This window comes from Miniopterus natalensis, chromosome 8, assembly GCF_054644295.1.
Source record: "Miniopterus natalensis isolate mMinNat1 chromosome 8, mMinNat1.hap1, whole genome shotgun sequence".
Lineage (NCBI taxonomy): Eukaryota > Metazoa > Chordata > Mammalia > Chiroptera > Miniopteridae > Miniopterus > Miniopterus natalensis.
Window position 1 is genome coordinate 22,334,605 of NC_142088.1, and position 18,826 is coordinate 22,353,430.

At 43.8% G+C, this 18,826-nt stretch overlaps 1 protein-coding gene across 1 annotated transcript in view; it reads right to left on the minus strand.

Moving 5' to 3' along the window:
- Positions 1 to 273: 273 nt before the first annotated feature.
- KIAA2012 (KIAA2012 ortholog) overlaps positions 274 to 18,826 on the minus strand; it is a 93,230-nt gene continuing 74,677 nt past the window's right edge. Inside the window, exons 12-20 of the mRNA XM_087819664.1 lie at positions 12,022 to 12,027; positions 11,118 to 11,208; positions 8,803 to 8,968; positions 6,880 to 6,997; positions 5,283 to 5,620; positions 4,126 to 4,328; positions 3,112 to 3,284; positions 2,095 to 2,311; positions 274 to 412 (exon numbers count right to left, since the gene is read on the minus strand). Of these exons, the coding sequence (XP_087675790.1) occupies positions 274 to 412; positions 2,095 to 2,311; positions 3,112 to 3,284; positions 4,126 to 4,328; positions 5,283 to 5,620; positions 6,880 to 6,997; positions 8,803 to 8,968; positions 11,118 to 11,208; positions 12,022 to 12,027 (1,451 nt within the window). The remainder of the gene's footprint in view (positions 413 to 2,094; positions 2,312 to 3,111; positions 3,285 to 4,125; positions 4,329 to 5,282; positions 5,621 to 6,879; positions 6,998 to 8,802; positions 8,969 to 11,117; positions 11,209 to 12,021; positions 12,028 to 18,826) is intronic.

Consider the following 18,826-nt stretch of genomic DNA (forward strand, 5'->3'; position numbering starts at 1 on the left):
AATGAAATTTGGGGTCAGTTTTAGGTACCAAAGCTTCTGAATTTATGCTAGAGAACATAAAGGATTTAGGTGAGTGAAGAGTTTAATTGGGTTGAGTAAAGTATTAGTGGCGGGGAGGGTTGGTGGGAATGGAACGAACTTTGCAGAGTGAAGCTGGTTGTGGGTTGAGCTGAACAAGATGAGATGGAACTAATTGGGCTCAGTATGGAACTTCGTTGTAGAAGGAAGTTTCTTTTACCACCTCCCAACTTACTTTTTTGTTTTCTTCTAGCATTAAGGTTTGGGTGTTCGTAGGAACTGGAAGTAAGAGTAGACCCATGGCCTGGAAATTCTGTGTGCCCACTGTAGGCCACTGGCTTCCTTGTGGAGTTCTTGATGGAAACGAAGATGTTTCTTCAAAGCAGACTTTTGCCTGAGGAGACAACCCCACCCACAATCCCAATACTGATTAAGCATCCTGGAAATGCCTCTTACAAGCTAGTAGAACTTTGGACTTGAGTAATCATCAGTTAGACTTGGGGATACTGACCTTGCATTTTAGTGTGCATCTTACATCATACTCTGTTCATTTAGTTATTTACATATGAGGTTTACAGTATGAGCTTCCTACTGGGAAAGTAAAAGGAAAGGCATAACTTACAGTTCTTAAACTTCTATTGCTGGAAGGGACTCCCTTATTTTAGAGGAAAAAACAGGCCAGAGAAACTAAAGTACCTGGGCCAGTGTCACACAGTGAAGATGAAATACAGCTAATTGGCATTAAATTCTAACCCTTGGTGGAGTGAGGCTCTACTCACACATCCCTTTATTACTTAGTTTTCTGCTCTCAGCTACTTGCACTAAGCCTTACAAAATTGTTCAATTTCCCCTCATATAACCATCAGTTTTCTTTTTGTGAAAAATTGGAGTTCCACTAGCTTGCTTTTGGTCTCAACACTTACAAATCCAGCCCTACTGCTATGACACTCAGAGTCCATAATTTTGAAATTGAATCAAGATTTCAGTAATGATCCATTTTGTACTTCATATAACAGATGAGGAAAATCCAGGAGAGGAGCAGCTCAAGGTTGGTGGAAAACCTTGAAATAGAATTCTGGCTGCCTTCTCTTTCTGGTCCCCTAGAGTATTAGCTTAGAGGTAGCTTAAAGAGTCAAAACCATATTACTCAGATTCTATTATAAAGATGCAACAATCATTACTATTGTATGAGAGTAAAGGGGGGAAATGCCATTGGCCCCTGATGACTGATCCTGTGTCCTTTCTCCTAACCAGGCCCTCATGACATCTGGTTTGAGTCTACCTCTACGACCTCCTCTGGAAGTGTTCTTTGGGCCCTGTTCACTTCATTCCAGCCATGCTGACTTTATTCTTCCAACATGCCAGTCTCATCCTTTCTTTGGATCTTTGCACTTACTGTTTACCTGCTGGAATATTTTTCTCCCAGATGTTTATGTGGCTAAGTCCATGTCATTCAGATTTCACCTTATAGATCACCTCTTTTGAGAGGTCTTGCCCTGGTCAACCAATCTAAACTAAGCTTGCAATCCTATCACAGGTTTAAAATTTTTCTGTATAGCCTTTATTGCTAGCTAAATTATAAATATATTTGTTCAGAGTCTCTTCCCAACTCCCCCCAGCCCCCACCCCTAGAATGTAAACGGCATGGTAGAAGAGACATCTCTTGCTTACTCCTGAATTCCCTGTGTCCAGAACAGGGTGTGGCACAGCATAGGTACCCAATAAATACTTCCTGAGAAAGGCAAGTGGTTCAGAATCAGTGAGTCTTAGATCTGGTCCTGGCACTGCCCCTAACTCATCGTCTGGCCCTGATCAAGATCCTTCCCATCTTCGGGACTTGTTTTCTTCATCTGTAAACCAAAGGGCTGAAGTAATCTCTAAACTCCCAGTTTCCGTACAGGTTCTATAAGTTATAAATAGCGACATTTGCAGAAAGAATATTTGTTTTTTAGTTCTTCCAAACTATGCTCAGGGAAGTGGGAAAACCTCACTTGCTCAAATGCAGTGCAAGTGCTAGCGCTGGGCAGTGAAGCCCTTGAACAGTCCCGTGTGGTAACTTGCCCAAATGCCCGATACCTGGCTAGTGCCTCTGTCTGTTTCATGGCTTCCTCCAGAGCCAGCTTTGCTGCTTCCTCTTCCTTTTGCCTTCTCTCCTCCGCTTCCAGCCGAGCCTTCTCTTCAGCTTCCTGTTTCTGCTGTTGGTACTCCAGCCGTTCTGATTCAGCCATTTCCATCAGGTGTCTGTGTTCTGCTAGCTTCATTTCCAATTCCTTCTGCCTTTGCTTCTCTGCCTCTGCAGAATAGAAAAGGGGGTGGCCTCATCAGGGGTCTCTATTGGAGAAAACAATTCTCTGATCCACCTCAAGTCTGTGATTCCCAGGGATTCCCCATGAGAAATGCTGCAGTTTACCTGCCAGCAGGCTGCCACATCCTCTGTGGGGATTACTTTGGGGTGAATTGACTAAGAGTCCATTATCAAGCACCTACTATGTGCAGTACACTGTGCAATTAACAAAACCTTGGGGGAGAATTTTCCAGAGCCTAGTGTGCTCATGGGGTGGTATGCAGATGGGCCGAGGAGTGGGGATCAGATCAGGGTCTGGAGAAGTTTGGTGCTCACTCAGCTGGACTGTCCAGTCTTAGGAGTGTCATCTGCTGAAAGTTTCTCTTCCTCGAAAGTGAGGCTTTAGAGATTCCCCACATCAGCACCTGAAAGGCTGCCCTGAAGCTATCCAGATGTTTGATTGTTTCCATCTGCTAGGGAAGGAAGCTAGGAGCAGGGCTGTCTCTAATTTAGGCAGCTCCTGAGCAATGTGGAAAGGGCAATAGGAGGGGCCCTGTTCAGGGGATTACTGAATTCGGAGCAGGAGCCAAGAGGCATTTCCACAAGTGAGTCTTATTTGATCTATTTCAACTTACTATAGTCACACATATCAGTTACCTTGAAAAAAAAAAAAGCTCATACACTTAGCATGCTTCACACACTAAGAGCTAGGATAGGAATAACTTGTGGGAGATTCAAATCAAGACCCACAGTGGGAGGAAGGTATTTCTGCCCAGATGAGAGGTGGAGAGCACCAGAATCCCCCTCACCAGCTCTCTCAGATTCCTCCTGCTGCTTTTTTCTCTGCAGTTCCTGCATTTTCCTCTGGAACTCCACCTGTTGCTGCCTGGCTCTCTCCTGGGCTGCTTGCAACTGGAGCCACTGCTTTCTTTCCTCCTCTTTCTGCCACTGCCGTTCTTCCTCTAGTCTCTGTTTCCTCAAGCTGAGAAAACACAAGATGATCAGGGAGCCTGGCTGGGCGTAGCTCAGCTGTTGAGCATCGACCTAGGATCCAGGTGATCGTGGTTCGATTCCGAGTCAGGGCACATGCCCAGGTTGCAGGCTCAATCTCCAGTCTGGGGTGTGCAGGAGGCAGCCAATCAATGACGACTCATCATTGATGTTTCTCTCTCTTCTACTCTCTTCCTCTCCCTGAAATCAATAAAGATATTAAAAAAAAAATGACCAGGGAAATGGCAGAAGAAACGGGCATCCTTGTAGGTTTTGCAGGCTTCAGGCCACACAGAACATCCCACTCAGAGGAGCCTTGGATTTTCAAGGGACGTCCATTTGAGGGGCAGAGGCAAGAACACAGTGGACTTGGAACTAGAAGCCTAGCTGTTTCACCACAACTCTGTGCTCTGGGGTAAGGGCCTCAAGTTCCCAGAGCTTCCTTTTCCCCTTTCATAAAATGGATTTTAAAACTCTCGTCTCAAGGTTGTCATGAAGATAAAATGAAATGAATCAAAGCTTATGAAAGGGCCTAGTGTAAAGCAGATAATGTGGTAGGGCCTCAAAAATGTTTTCTGGACTGAATCACAAGCCCTGCCAGGAAGATGCCATGAACATCTACCTGAAGTAACCCTAATGGTCAAGACATTGCATCTTCTCTTTGGTCCAGTTTGTTCCTAGGATAGCTGGGGACAGAGAAAAATGAGACATGCTGCTTTACTTCAGGACATGAGCTTCAGAACCAAACCTTGCCCCTGGTGGAGGTCAACCCCTGCCTTTCTCTCCTGCTTCCTGACATAGCCATGGCCTCTGTAGCTGCTCACTGGACCCACCGGATCTCCTCCGCGCGTCTTCGCTGCTCCAGCTCCAGCTCCTCCTTCATCATCTCTGCCCTCTCCAGCTGCTCCTGCTGGAGCCGCCTCTGCTCTTCCTGCTCCCTTCTCTTCCTCTCCACCTCCAGCCGTCTCATCTCGGCCCTCTCTGCTCGCTGCCTGTCCCGGAAAGCTTTCCCCTGCTCCCTCTTGGCGAGGAGGTCCTAAGGAACCAGAGACTTTAGTGCAAAGGACAACCTGGTGACCAGGGGTGAGCCTGTCTCAGCAGTGAGCCCTCCTCCACCCCAGATGAGGTTGTCACTAATCTGAGATGGAATCATTAATTGTTTCCACACTCTGACCACAGCCACATAAATTGCTGCCACCAGCTTGGGCTCTGGGGTCTGACTGACCTGGATCCAAGCCTCTCTCTTACTTGCTTCAGGATCTGGAGATCACAGCTTAATTTCTCTGATACCATCTTTCTCTTGGTGCTATTATCAGGATTAACTGGAGTAGTGAAAGTGTCAACATAATGTTTGGTACACTGTATGTCTAGAGCTCTCACCCCAAGCTGCTCTATAGAATATCCCAAGGAGCTTTTAAAATTTCTTGAGACCAAGCCCCCACCCAGTTCAATTAAATGAGAAAATTTAGGTGGGAGGCATCTGTGGTTTAAAAAAGCTTGTATGGTGAAGCCAGGGCTTGGAACCACAGGTTCTAGATAAAGGCTATTTTACCAGAGGCAGTCTTAGGCATAGATGGGGTCAGACTCACATTTAATTTCAAACCCACTTTTTCTGTGAAAGTTTCTCTCAGTTTACGAGAAGGGTGTCTCTGGAGGCAAGCAAGGCATGAGCATGGCCCTGATGGCACAAACCCACCTTTCCCTGTAACTTTGAGGTCTGTATCCTCCACAGATGTTTGTTGTACCAACTTCCTGCTCTTCAAGGGGTGGATACATGCCATGGAAGTTTGGGAGCCTCAGAATGCATCATGCCACCCTATGACTTTGATCAGGTTTGGCTTCTTCAAAAAGTCAGTAGGTACTAAAGCAGGATAAATAACACCATTCTGTAGTAAAGCTGTTTCTGTAACAGCAGTATAATTTGGGGCAGCTTTTCCTATCCCTGCAGTTGCACCAGTGAGGACAAAACCCCTTTGGCCAAAGCGAGAACATTGGATCCTACCTCATGGCTTCCCTCTCCTTCATTTTCCATGTTTCCTGTGACAGTTACAATCTGGGTGGGCGATGATCTTCCACTTATTGAAACTTGGCTCTCCTGAGCATCGTGTCTGGGAGAAAGCCGAGGGTCTTCTACAACAGAGCCTAAAGGAAAGAAACCTGTATCTGAGGTGCCTTCTGTTCCCTTAGCGTTAATGACGTCAGGCCCACTCCACTCTGTTGCTATTTCCAGATTCCTTTCCTTCTGTGCCCTTTTCCTTTTGGCTCCTGTTTGTTTTTCTTTGGGAATTAGCTCTGATTTCTTTTTAGCCTTTGATTCCTTTGACTTTCCTGGGTGAGAATAATCAGGGAGAGAGGTATAGCTAAGTAAATGTGACCTTTGTGCATCCTTTTCAGTGACTTTTAATTCCAGTGTGCAACAGAATCACATGGGATGCAGATTCCTAAGCCCCACTCCTAGAGCCTCATTTGGTAGGAATCTGCATTTTAACCACTCCAAGTGTTTTAAGAAGGGCAGTCCACAGACTACCCTTTGAGAAACTTGCCTTCTTCTATTTGGATCAACAGTAATTCAGCAATCTTGCTACTAAAAAAGTTCTTTTTCACCCTAATCAATGGTTTGGGCAAGACTCTCTGAAGGGGAGGCCTGTGGATACAGCTGGATGGTCACACCTCCAGAGTCTGGCTTGATGTTGCAGCTTTGTAACCTGGCAAAGTTTAAGCCTTCCTTGCTCTCAGAACTCTTCCTCAATTCACCTCTGGGGGCCACACATATTTCCTTCTCCCAGTCCTGTCAATGCTGTCCAAGTCATGGGCCACAGCAACATGAACTCAGTAAGACTTTAAAAGGCAGACCATGAGAATAAATCTGGCCCAGGAGACTATTTAATGTCATCCTTTCTTGTATCTTTTGATTTGTTTGGAGGGATTCTGAATCATGTGGCCAGGGAAGAACAGGTCTAGTTTTTTGGCTAAAAAAAAGTTTTCAGAAGCACAGGAATGTGAATTCCTTGGAAGGTGCAACATAGGGAACCAAGAAAAATGGTAGCAGGGGTAATCACTCAGAGCTGGTTGCACCCTTTCCCTTCTCAAATGCTTTTTCTGCCCACTTCTCAGATTATGATATAGTTATTAGCTCATGAGGCAGTGGTAATAGCATGTGTGTGGAATCAAATGGGAGGGTCCGGTCCTGGGTCCACCACTATACTGTTCGATCTGTTTGATCTTATGCAAGTCACTCAACCTATCTCAGCTTCAACTGCTACATGATAAAATAATAGCTCTTACTTTATCAAGATGTTGTGGGGATTTCATGATACTATGTATTCAGAGCTCCTAACACAGTGGGTATTCAGTAAACAGGTGCTAATATTATTATCATTTTCTCTCCTGGTGATCACAGGTCTCTAAGCAAACCAGTTTCCTCTATCCCTGTCTCCTAAGATATTGACATAGCACTGTCTTAGCTGTGGTGGTCTAGGAGACTCAAAACAGAACTTGTTCCATAGGATTCACACTGATTCTTGGTGACACCTCCCAGTCCCCCATAGGTGTCTTCTGGGTCATTCCTTGTGGGCACACTTGCTTACCGACAGCAGCTTTTGTTTCCATGTGGACCTTTCCTTCTCTCCCCGCCTTGGGCACCTTGGACTTGTCTGTCTTGGTACTTTTCTTTCTCTTTGCATTGTCAATCAACTCCTTCTCCTCCTAAGGGTGAACATTTAAGGAAAGGGACCATGATATATGTAGGAAACGAAAAAAAAAATCAAAGGAAGATTATGTTGAACAAGATAGAATGGCTTTGAATGGAATTTGTGTGGGTTCCAGATGAAGCAGAAGAGCAAGTCTTAGAGAGTGTGGAGCCTAAGGTTCAGCTTTTGATTTTAAACTACTAGGTATAATTTCATAGGAGAAAAGAGGAATAGAATACATTTTATGACCCGTCCCCTTTTCTGCTGCTAAATCATGGTCTGCAGAGCTGGATCAAAGTGAAGCAGTTTTCACCTTTGATAGATTGCTGTTGCCACAATGAATGGTTAACGTGGTTTAAATCAAAGCCAGCTTTACTCACTGTTGCATTTGCTAACTTGCGGGAAGCCTTAACCTTTCCCTGTGGGCTGGGCCAACATGGAGGTAGGTTCCTTCTAAAAGGGGATGGCAGCCCGGCTGGGCATGGCTCAGTGGTTAAGCGTCGACCTAGGATCCAGGAGATCAGGGTTTGATTTCCGGTCAGGGCACATGCCCGGGTTGCGGGCTGCAGCCGATCAATGACTCTCCCATCATTGATGTTTCTATCTCTCTCTCTCCCTCTCCCTTCCTCTCTCTGAAATCAATAAAGATATATTTAAAAAAATAAAAATAAAAATAAAAGGGGATGGCAGAGCAGAGTCATGGCTTCCCATTCAGTACTGTGATACTGTGACATAATAAGAAATATACATTTGTTCTTCTGTCCTCAGTCCCTGGCACAAAGCTCCTAAAATACCCTTGTCATTTCTGGAGAATAAAGGGAGTATATTTTGTTATTCTTAATAGGCTCCTATCAACAACAACTGGGGTTATGTTAATGAGAGGACTTTTGGAAAGCCCCTAGGGACGGGGAATGGGTTGCCAGGAGAATCAACCAGATGATTAGAGGGTTGAATCTTTCAGCCCCACACCCCCAACCTCCGAGAAGGAGAGAGGGCTGGAGTCTGAGTTAATCCCATTTGCCAATGATATAATCACCAGTGCCTGTGTAATGAAGCCTCCATAAAAACCCAAACCAAAGGAGTTCAGAGAGCTTCTGGGTTGATGGACACACCCGTATACTGGGAGGGTGGCATACCCCAAACTCTGTGGAAGCTCCTTCAGTTGGGACTATTCTGGACTTCGTCCTATGTATTTCTTCATCTGGCTATTATTCATTTGTGTCCTTTATCATAAACTTTGTAATAAATCCGTAATAGCAAGTAAATGTTTCCCTGAGTTTTGTGAACCATTCTAGCAAATTATCAAATCTGATGGGAAGTTGAGGGTGGGAATCCCCCATTTAAAGCACGTTGGTCAGAAGTACAGGCAACGACCTGAGACTTGTGATTGATGTCTAAAGTGGGGGCGGTCCCTGGGACTGAGGCTCTAACCTGTAGGGCCTGCACTGACTCTGGGTAGTTAGTGTCAGAACTGAATTGTAGGACACCCAGTTGGCGTCCTAGAGAGAGTTGGAGAATTGGTGGTTGTGGGAGAACAACCCATTTGGTGTCAGAGGTGGTGTAAGTGTAGGAAAACTGAAGCTTCCTTCTAGTATCTTAGTAGGAATTAGAAACGGGCACCCCATCCTTCAGGAGGATGCAGCCCAGTGCTGGAGTGCAGAACACGGTGAGCAGGCCACAGACTGGATTTCAGCTCCAACTTGCTCGCTTTGTTAGGTGCCTCTGTATAGTAAGCAGTCTACACAGCAGTACATGGGAGCGCTGATGGGAGCATGATCCAGGTGGGGCCTTTCGACCAAGCTCCTAGGTGTTTACACTCACATGACTCATGCTGGCTGGTGTTTGCTGCTTGGACAATCTTGGCTTAGTCTTCCCTTCTCTTTCTTTTGGAAGAAGAGATGTGTCTACAGGACCCAACCTCTCTGGGGACTCAGGCCCAGGTTCTGGGAGTCTTCCTTGCAGATGGTATATGTCATAATCTTTGCCCCTTGGAAAAAAGCAAACCAACAGGACCAAACTAAAGACAAAAACTCCAGTGGACAAAGAAGAGGGAAAGTGAACACTGACTGAGCACCTGTTCTCTGCCGTTTCATATGCTTGGTCAACCCTCTTTTTTCGAATAAGGAAGGTTAGAAAGTTTGGTCTTCCTTTTTGGGGTTGTCTCAGGCTAAATTCTAAAACTTAGGTAGCAGGAAAAATAGTTTGCCTCTCTGGGATTGGATGTTTACCCCTTCTACTGAATGACATAGGATTATCTAACTGAAACTTCTTCTACCAAAGGCATAGCTGAAAAATAAGGTGACCTTTAAGAAAGATTGTGTAAGAAGATGCAACTATCCATCCATTCCTTTATGCCCTCTGAATTCTATTCCTTATCAAATTCAGCCACTAAAAGGTCATGTGCTGTGTTAGTTTGAGCCCTTGTAGAATTGCTGTCACTGATGGTGTGCATTGGGGATAACTCACTTATTTTCTCTGGGTAAAAAGGTCGCTAAGAAACGCCATATGGATTTCAGTAACAGCGGCAGCTACAGCTCCTGTGTGCCAGGCCTGGTTCTGGGCATTTTATTTTTTAGCTGCATCAGTATTATATTTACTGTGCTGAGCTAGCACGGGACCTTACTATGGAAACTTCAGAAATATTTGTCAAATGAGGTAAATGGAATTTCTTGTAAATATATAAGTCTTTAAATCATTCAGTGTCACTCTATAAAAACACACAGAAGTATCCTTTAGAATTCAGTGCTGGGAAAACATTTATTTCCCCTGAGGGGCAGGTGTGCTGCAAATGAGAACGACAAACCTGATCGTGTTGCTTTTTTATTTTCTTTCACTGTCAGGAATCTCTGTACCAAGTCTGAAAGCCTGCTCTTGGATCACAATGTCTACAATGACTTTGGTGGAGTGCTGGTGTTCTTTTTTCTTTACTCCCTGATTTAAAAAAATTTTGATCTCTCTCTCTCTCTCTTTTTGGTAATGGTTTGTTGTTGTAAGCGGTTTAAATCCATTGTGGGCAAAGGTAAGGTATAGAAGTTAAAGAATGGAATTCTTCAGGTAGTTGCCTCACCATCCAAGTGCCCTTCTCCCTTTGTTGCTAGGACACAAAGTCTTTTTGACTCAAGAGGAAACCCCTGTACCACAAGGCAGGTTCTCAAGTCACCGAGGCTCACGGGAGGCCACAGTAGGTTACAGTTCCAGATGGAGGCGGGGACAAAGGAAGCACTTAATATATGCTAGCAATAAGTACTGGTATTATTAGTGTTATTTACTTTACCCAGAGCTGAGTGATTGCCAAGAGGAGAAACCTAGGCTGATTGGACAGACCCTCAGTTTTCTTGGCATATCTGTAGATCTCAGTTAAATGGACAAACAGAGGGCATGGCTGATGTGGCTCAGTGGTTGAGCATTGACATATGATCCAGGAGATCGAGGTTCAATTCCCGGTCAGGGCACGTGCCTGGGTTGCAGGCTTGATACCCAGTAGGGGGTGTGCAGGAGACAGCCGATCAATAACTCTCATCATTGCTGTTTCTATTTGTCTCTCCCTTCCTCTCTCTGAAATCAATAAATTGATAATCAATCAATCAATCAATATATATATATTTATTTATTTTTAAAAAAGGACAGCCCTGCTGGGTGTAGCTCAGCGGTTGAGTGTTGGCCTAGGATCCAGGAGATCAGGGTTCGATTCCCCGTCAGGGCACATGCCCGGGTTGTGGGCTCGATCTCTAGCAGAGGGCCTGCAGGAGGCAGCTGATCAATGACTCTCTCATCATTCATGTTTCTATCTCTCTCTCCCTCTTCCTTCCTCTCTTTGAAATCAATAAAGATATAAAAAAAAAAAAAAAAAAAAAAAAAAAAGGACAAATGGAGAAAGCTGCTTCCACACTGTTAGAGTTAAATTTCACTAATCACCTACCCACCCACCCACCCACCCAAAGAGTCTGGTTTAAATAGGAAACACATCACCATACAGTCTTCCCAAGAATCTTTGGATTTAGATAGCAGTTTGATTCTGGCTGTCAGAGTATGCTATTAACTGAGGATCTTCAGAAAAAACAGAAATGAAATGAATTAATAAACAAAAACAAAATAAAAGCAGAGAAGTCCACGTCATTACAACTTTGAACACTTACGCCTTATGGACAGTGTCTGCCTCAGGCCTCTGGATGTGCTCAGCCCGGGAAGCGCTGAGAGGGCTCAGGGTCACACTCCCTGGCTCTGGGTCTGTGAAAACAGAGAGCATCCTTAATCAGCAAAGGACAACAGTCAGTGATCTCAGGCATAGGAAAATGTCTAGCTGGCGAGTAGTCGACAGCATGCAGATTAGAACAGTGAGATAAGTTATACCTAGGAAATTAGCAAATGCCGCAGAAATCAGTGCTGGCACAGGGCAGGTGACATTAAAATTAGTAAGACCCTTTGGGAAAGCAATGACAGTATGTATTGAGAACCAGAAAAATGTCTGGTCTTTGATTAAGAATCTCACTCCTGAGTATTTATCATAAGGAAATAATTCAAAGGAAGAAATAGCTTTTTGTACCAACTTATTTATTACAACGCTTATTATTAATAGTAAAAAATTAAAAACAGCTCAATAAGGGGCGATCAGGTCAACAATGGGATTAGGGAAGTAGTTTATAATGCATTAATTTGACATTTAAAATTAAAGATATAAGATACATATTTTCATCATATACATGTACTATATTGAATAAAACCAAACATGTAACTTTTGAAATTCAGATTGTTTCAAAGTTTTTATAACTATAAAGAACTTTGCATAGCATATCCCTGAAAGGAATGCCTTTGACTATTAAAGTCTTACTTTTTTGTCCACATCTATGAGTATTAAAGGATATACAGTCTTTATGGAACAATGTCTACTGCCAAATTGTTCCCTAGAGAATTTGTACCAATTTACAGTCCAAGGAAGTGGCCATTCATTCCTTCATTTCTCACTTGTTCATGAAATACATACTACATGCCGGCACTGTGTTAGGTGCCGGGAATATAGTGGTGAGGAGGGTGAACACACACCCTGGTCTCAGGGAGCTTAAGGTCTAGTGGGGGTATGGATGTTAACACCAAACAAAACAAAACTAAAACTAAAAAAAACTTTGAAAGTCAGACACTAATATTCAATCCCATTTTTCTCTCATTCTCTTTGAGCAGTTGATTCTCATACAAATTAATTTTATTTCTCCTCAAACTTATTTAAAGGTATTATAATTTAAAGAACGATTTGAAAAGAAAAAGTTCACTTATTCTACCAGCATCATTCTCTTAATAATACAGTTAATCAATTTTTCTGTGTTCAATTGTTGTCCCAGCCCCCCCCCTTCTGCCCAGCCCCCACCTCAGAGCCTTTTTTTCAACTTGGGCTCCTTTCTGCTATTCCCAAACATTGAGAGTGGCATGCACTGTCTCACACACCAACCTCCAGACTTGGGAGTGGGTACGTAATTGTTAATGCACAGGGTAGTTGAGGAAACTGAGAAGCTGACTGCAGTGGTATCTTGGAATTTATTTTGTCTTGAATACTATGTAATATCAGCAGAGTGTGGGAGCTGACTATAGTATTTTCATGATACCGGGGTTCTGTGAGGGTTTCTTTCTTTAACATGGCTGGCTCAGAAAAAGCTGTCTCATTGGATATTCACTGACCTTCACAGCTATTTTGAACTTTGGGTAAGGGCATGATAGGACCAGCAGAGGGCGCGTTTGTATTGACCAAAAGCTGAGGTTCTACATTGGTGTAACTTAGCTAGAACTGAAATCCTGTCAGTTTTGGGATGGGAACCACAGAAGGGTGATTTTTTTTTTCCTCTAGGAAAATAACCTGATATTTAGGAAGTACTGAAATTAGGACATGCTACGGACTCCAAAATATGGCGCCTTGGCATATTGAATATTTTAAGCCGAAGGAACTTGAGAAAAGGCACGTGCAGAAAGGACTCTCTCACCTCCCTGTTCTCCCCTGAAGCAGGTCAGTATTTTGAATAATATTTATAAGTTTTAGGTTTTTAAAAAAAATCTGTGAAATATTTTAAGAATGCAGAGTGTAGAAAAAAATACTGCATAATGATTAACCATGTACTTACCACCTAGCTTTGTGAAATCTTAACATTTTGCCACATTTGACTCACATTTTTTCAAAGAAATAAATATTTCAGAAATAGTCCAACTCTTCATTCTATCACATACAATGTTATTTCCCTCTCTCCCAGAGATAACCATTCTCTTAAACTTGGTATTTATCAGTTGACAGGGTTTAGGACATGCTATGGATTCCAATATATGGTGCCTTGGCATATAGAATATTTTAAGCCAAAGGAACTTGAGAAAAGGCAGGTGCAGAAAGGACTCTCACCTCCCTGTTCTCCCCTGAAGCAGGTCATGTGAGAGGGGCCCTCCCTTTAAGAAAGGAGCATCCTTAACTCTGGAGACAGCTCATTCTCTCCCGGCTGTTTAGAATGCCACTTTTGCCATACTTGAGTGCATTTTTTTTTTTTTTTTCTGGATTCTCTGTATTCTTCTGTCTGTTCCTAAGCAATATCACTTACCTTTAAAGTAATTTTTGATATTTTGCTGGGCAAACTCTTCCACTTTGTTTTTCTTCAAAATTGTATTGGCATTTTTGACCCCTCTTTATGACTTTCAGGATCAACTTCCCATGTTCCACCAAAATCTCTACTGGAGTATTTTAAAAACTGAAATTGCATTGAATTTATGGGTTAATTTAGGGAGAATTGTCATCTTTATGATGGTGAAATCTTCCTATGTATGAACACTATATACAGCATTATATAGAAAATTATATTTATTCAGGCCTATTTTAATTTAATTTAATACAGCTTTATAATTTCTTCATAAAACTGACATGCCCTTTTTAAAATTTATTGCTAGGACATATATATAATGTTATATTTAAAAATTACATTGATCCTGCCTCCTCCATAAACTATACCACCGGATAACTAAATAATAGAAAAGAAAAAGTCTCTTTTTTAAGAGTTTTCTGGGAGAAACAAGATGGCGGCCCAGGTAACAGCTGCACCCGCCGCCTCCCTCAACCACATAAAAATTACAACTAAAATACAGAACCACCGTCACTCAGAACCTCCTGAAACCTGGCTGCACAGAAGCCCCACAACCAGGGAGCTGAAGAAGCACCGAGACCGGGAGGAGGGGCGGAGACGCGGGAGGATGGGGGCTGAATTGGGGAGACGCGGCCGCGGGCCCACACCCCATGCTGCGGTTGAAGCCCGGGAGGGACATCTCCTCGAGGGAGGTTTCCTGGGGGAGGGAGGGGTCCCAGCCCCACAGCAGGCCCCCAGCCCAGGGCTCCAGGGCAGGGAAGAGACGTCCTCACAACTCTGGGCTGTGAAAGCAGCGGGGACTGTCCCTGAGGGTCGCGGAGGCTGCGGGAGCCCCAGCAGCTCCTCTAAAGGGCCCGGCACGGACTCACTCAGACTCGCTCCCTCTGAGCCCAGCGCCGGGCAGCAGCCGGAAAGGACCCGGGACACTCGGGGAGGAGCTAACCTGCCTGAGATCCGGGAGAGAGGCGGAGGGCAGCTTCCTCCCGGGCAGAAGGGCTGGCGGAGGCCATGGCTCCTTTGGCGAGTCCTCCCCCACACAGCCGGCAGGCAGGCGCCATGTTTGAATCGCCAGCACCTGACTCACACCTTTGGCCCCGCCCCGTGATTCCCGGAGGCCCCGCCCTGTGATTCCCGGAGGCCCCGCCCCTCCCCACCTGCAGCTCATCCAGGCCATTTCCAGGGGCTTTTCTATGAAGTGGCCTCTTGAGCCTCATGCTTAGGACTTTCCTAAAATCTCTCAAACAAGCAGCAGCGTGCCCCATATGGATTGATAAGTGGCCCCAGGCCTGGCACTAGCGGCAGCTGCATTGGCTCATAGCTGGGCCTCTCCTGGACACCTCCAAGCCCAGCACAAGTAGCAGCCAACTACGCTTTGCTGTGTAGCTCATGCTGGGTGGCCCTGGGCAAGGCACTGGCACAGGCTGACTTTGCACCTCCTGGGAGGCCCCAGAGGCAGTGCACGTGGTGGTCAGGCTCGGCCACCCTGGATTACAACCCTACCACAGCCACGAGTGACACACTCAAGGGGCACACTTGGTGAACACCAAAGCTCCACTGAAGTAAATCCTGCTCCATAGGGGTGTCTCCAGCACAGCAGCTCTTTGGCTGTAGTTGCAGCTGGTCCTCACAGCCGATTGGGCGGGGGGTCAATTCCTCCCAGTGATGCCAATAGCAACCAAGGATCAGCTACAACAGGAGAGTACACACAGCCCACACAGGGGAGCACCTAGAAGGCCCAGCTCAGGTGACTGGGGAGGCTGAGCCACTGGACCCTACAGGACACCTACTATACAAAGCCACTCTACAAATTCCAGGAGACATAGCAGCTCTACCTAATACATAGAAACAAACACCTGGAAGCAGCCAAAATGTGGAGGCAAAGAAACATGTCACAAAGGAAAGAACAGAAGAAATCTCTAGAAGAGGAACTAAATGAAATAGATCCAAGCAGGCTAATAGATACAGAATTCAGAATTTTGTTTATAAGGATGTTTAAGCAGACTATTAGGGAAATAACTGAGAAAATTGATAACATAATAAAGTACCAATTTGAAATGAAGGCTACACGAACTGAAATGAAGAATAATTTACAGGGAATCAATAGTAGAGTAGAGGACGCTGAGAATCAAATCAGCAATTTGGAACATGAGGAAACAAAAAACACCCAACCAGAAGAGCAAAAAGAAAAAAGAATCCAGAAATATGAAGATAGTATAAGGAGCCTCTGGGACAACTTCAAGAGGCCCAACATTCATATTATTTGGGTGCCAGAAGGGGAAGAAAGAGACCAAGAAATTGAAAACCTATTTGAAAAAATAATGACGGAAAATTTCCTCTACCTGGTGAAAGAAATAGACTTACAAGTCCAGGAAGCACAGAGGGTCCCAAACAAGAGGAACCCAAAGAGGCTCACAGCAAGACACATCATAATTAAAATGCCAAAGGTTAAAGATAAGGAGAGAATCTTAAAAGCAGCAAGAGAAAAGCAATTAGTTACCTACAAGGGAGCACCCCTACGACTGTCAGCTGATTTCTCAACAGAAACTTTGCAAGCCAGAAGGGAGTGGCAAGAAATATTCAAAGTGATGAAAAACATGGAACTACAACCAAGATTGCTCTACCCAGCAAAGCTATCATTTAGAATTGAAGGTCAAATAAAGAGCTTCACAGATAAGAAGAAGCTAAAGGAGTTCATCGCCACCAGACCAGCACTACAGGAAATGTTGAAGAGTCTTCTTTAAGAAGAAGCTAATGAACAGAAGAATCTGACAAACTAAATAGATCCAGAGACATTGACGCATGCAATAGACGATCATATTTCAGAGGAAAGAGGGAAGAGGGTGGAGGGTGGGAAGAGATTAACCAAAGAAGTTATATGCATAACCCATGGACACAGTTAATAATGGGGTGAAGGCCTGGGGATGGGAGCAAAGTGGAGGGGGTGAACTGGGGGGAAAAATGGGACACTTGTAATACTCTCAACAATAAAGATAAATTAAAAAAAAAAAAAAAGAGTTTTCCAAGTAATAAGTGAAGAAAGAATGATAGAATTCCAACATCACTATTTTGCAGCCTCTCATGGATTAATGGATATGTATCTACTGGCATCATGAAGAGACGAGCAAATATTATGTTTCCTGATGGAAGAGCACAACGCCCTCTACGAAGTGGACTTGCCAAAAGGAAAAATCGAATCTGAGTCTAATCAAGTCTCTAGATCTAAGTACTAACTTAAAGGAACCATAGAAGACGGAGAAACTTGTGGACCTACACCATGAGAATGCAATCAGCAACATCTAGTTGCGGGAAACTCTACAGAACGAATGACCCAATTTCCTAAAAATAAACTAAAAGGGAAACCTATAAATGAAATAAGACTTAAATGTCATACAACCCATTGCAAATGAATTCTGAAACAGTTGTAACAATTACAAAACAATTAGGACATTGATAAAAATGATTGAATATTTAGTTACATTAAAGAATAGTTCTAATTCTTAGGTGAAATAGTGATGCAGCTGTGGTTATGTCAAAAGAGTTTTTTCTTATCTTTTAGAGATACTTACTCAAGTGTATATGGGTAAAATGATATGAGCTTGCAATGTGTTTCACAATAATATGGAAAGGAGGAAAGAGTTGGGGATGTAGGTGAACAACATTGGCCAGGAGATGGGGACATGGGATTCACTGTACTGTTCTGTTCACCTTTGTGTATGTTTGGGGTTTTCCATAATAACAGTTATTTCAAAACTGCATTATGAATCATGCTTTATGTTTTAAAGCACGATTTCCCCCACCATTGATTTTTATTTATTGATCTATATTTAGTAATCTTGCTGATTGCTCTTGGTTTGTCTTTTAATAGCTTATCTGTAGAGGCCCTCAGATTTCCCATGTAAGTAATATTGTTTTCTGGGAATAATGACTGTTATTTCCTCCTTTCCATCCTTTTACTTTTCCTTTCTTTTGCTTTCCCTACTGTGCTGGTACAGTGTTGGAACAGAAACAGTGAGAGGGGGCATCTTTATCCCAGTCCTGTCTGGAGATAGAATGCTTCTAAGGTTCTCCCATTGAAGTGTGATGTTTACTGCAGGTTTTTGGTAGATACTCTTTATCAAAATCAGGAAGTCCTCTTCTAGTCCTAGTTCCATAATAGGTGAACTTTACAAATTTATTTTTCCTTTTGCATCTATTGAGAGGACACTAAGGTTTTTCCCCTTTAACCTCGTGATGTGAATTATATAAACAGATTTTCTAATATTAGACCATCTTTTATGAATTCTTGGGGCAAACTGAATTCAGTCATTATATATATACATATATATGTATATATGTCTATGCTTAAGGATTTAATTGGCTAATATTTTATTAGGAGTTTTACACCTTTGATCATAAGTGAGACTGGTCTATAAATTTCCTTTCTTATGTTATCCTTGCCTCTAGTTTCAACTGCTTTTGGTTTTGAAGAATTTGGTTTCAAGTTAGGAATGAGCTTTACTTCCTGGAAGGTGAAGAGCTTTTTTAGGATCAAGGGGCAATAGCTGTGTTCTGGGATTCTTGGGACTTCCCTGGGGTTTCCATCCTGGGCTGAGTGGAGCGAGCCAGAAACATTCTTAAGGAGGCACCAGTTCCCACTCTGGAGTACCCTGAAATGCTTCCCAGAGGGAGAAATAAAGCAGCAACAGAGTGTGTAGGTCATCTGGTGTGCTAAGTAGCAGGCTCTTCTGAACCTAGTGCCGGGGCTCCAGGCAGCAGAGCCTGGCCGTGTTCAGTGGCCGCGTGGGCCTCGCACGCAGCTATGCGAGAAGCAAGGAGCCCCGACCAACACCACGAGGCGACACTCTACAGTGGTGCCACCTTCCAGGCTGTAGATTCTGGGGCAGGGGCACCGCCTCACCTTCCGGGTACACACTTCTGGTCTCCCTGTTTTCTCCCCAGCTTTAGGAGAAACTTTTCCAACACTGGCTAGCCTTTACTTTTTCGCACAGGTTGGGCAGTCATTACACTCGTTTCTTCTGGAGCTGTTTACTCCTGAGCCAGGAACCGCCCCTGAGGAAAGGCCTTGAGAACAAAACTAAATTGAACTAAACACTCACAAGCGCCTTGGTGTCGTGGGAACCAGGGTTCACATCTCAGCTTCCCCACTTACTGGCTGTTACCTTGGGTAGGTTATCTAGCTTCTCTGAGCCTTACTTTTCGTATCTGTGAAACAGGGATAATGTACTTTACCTTGTAAGGTTGCA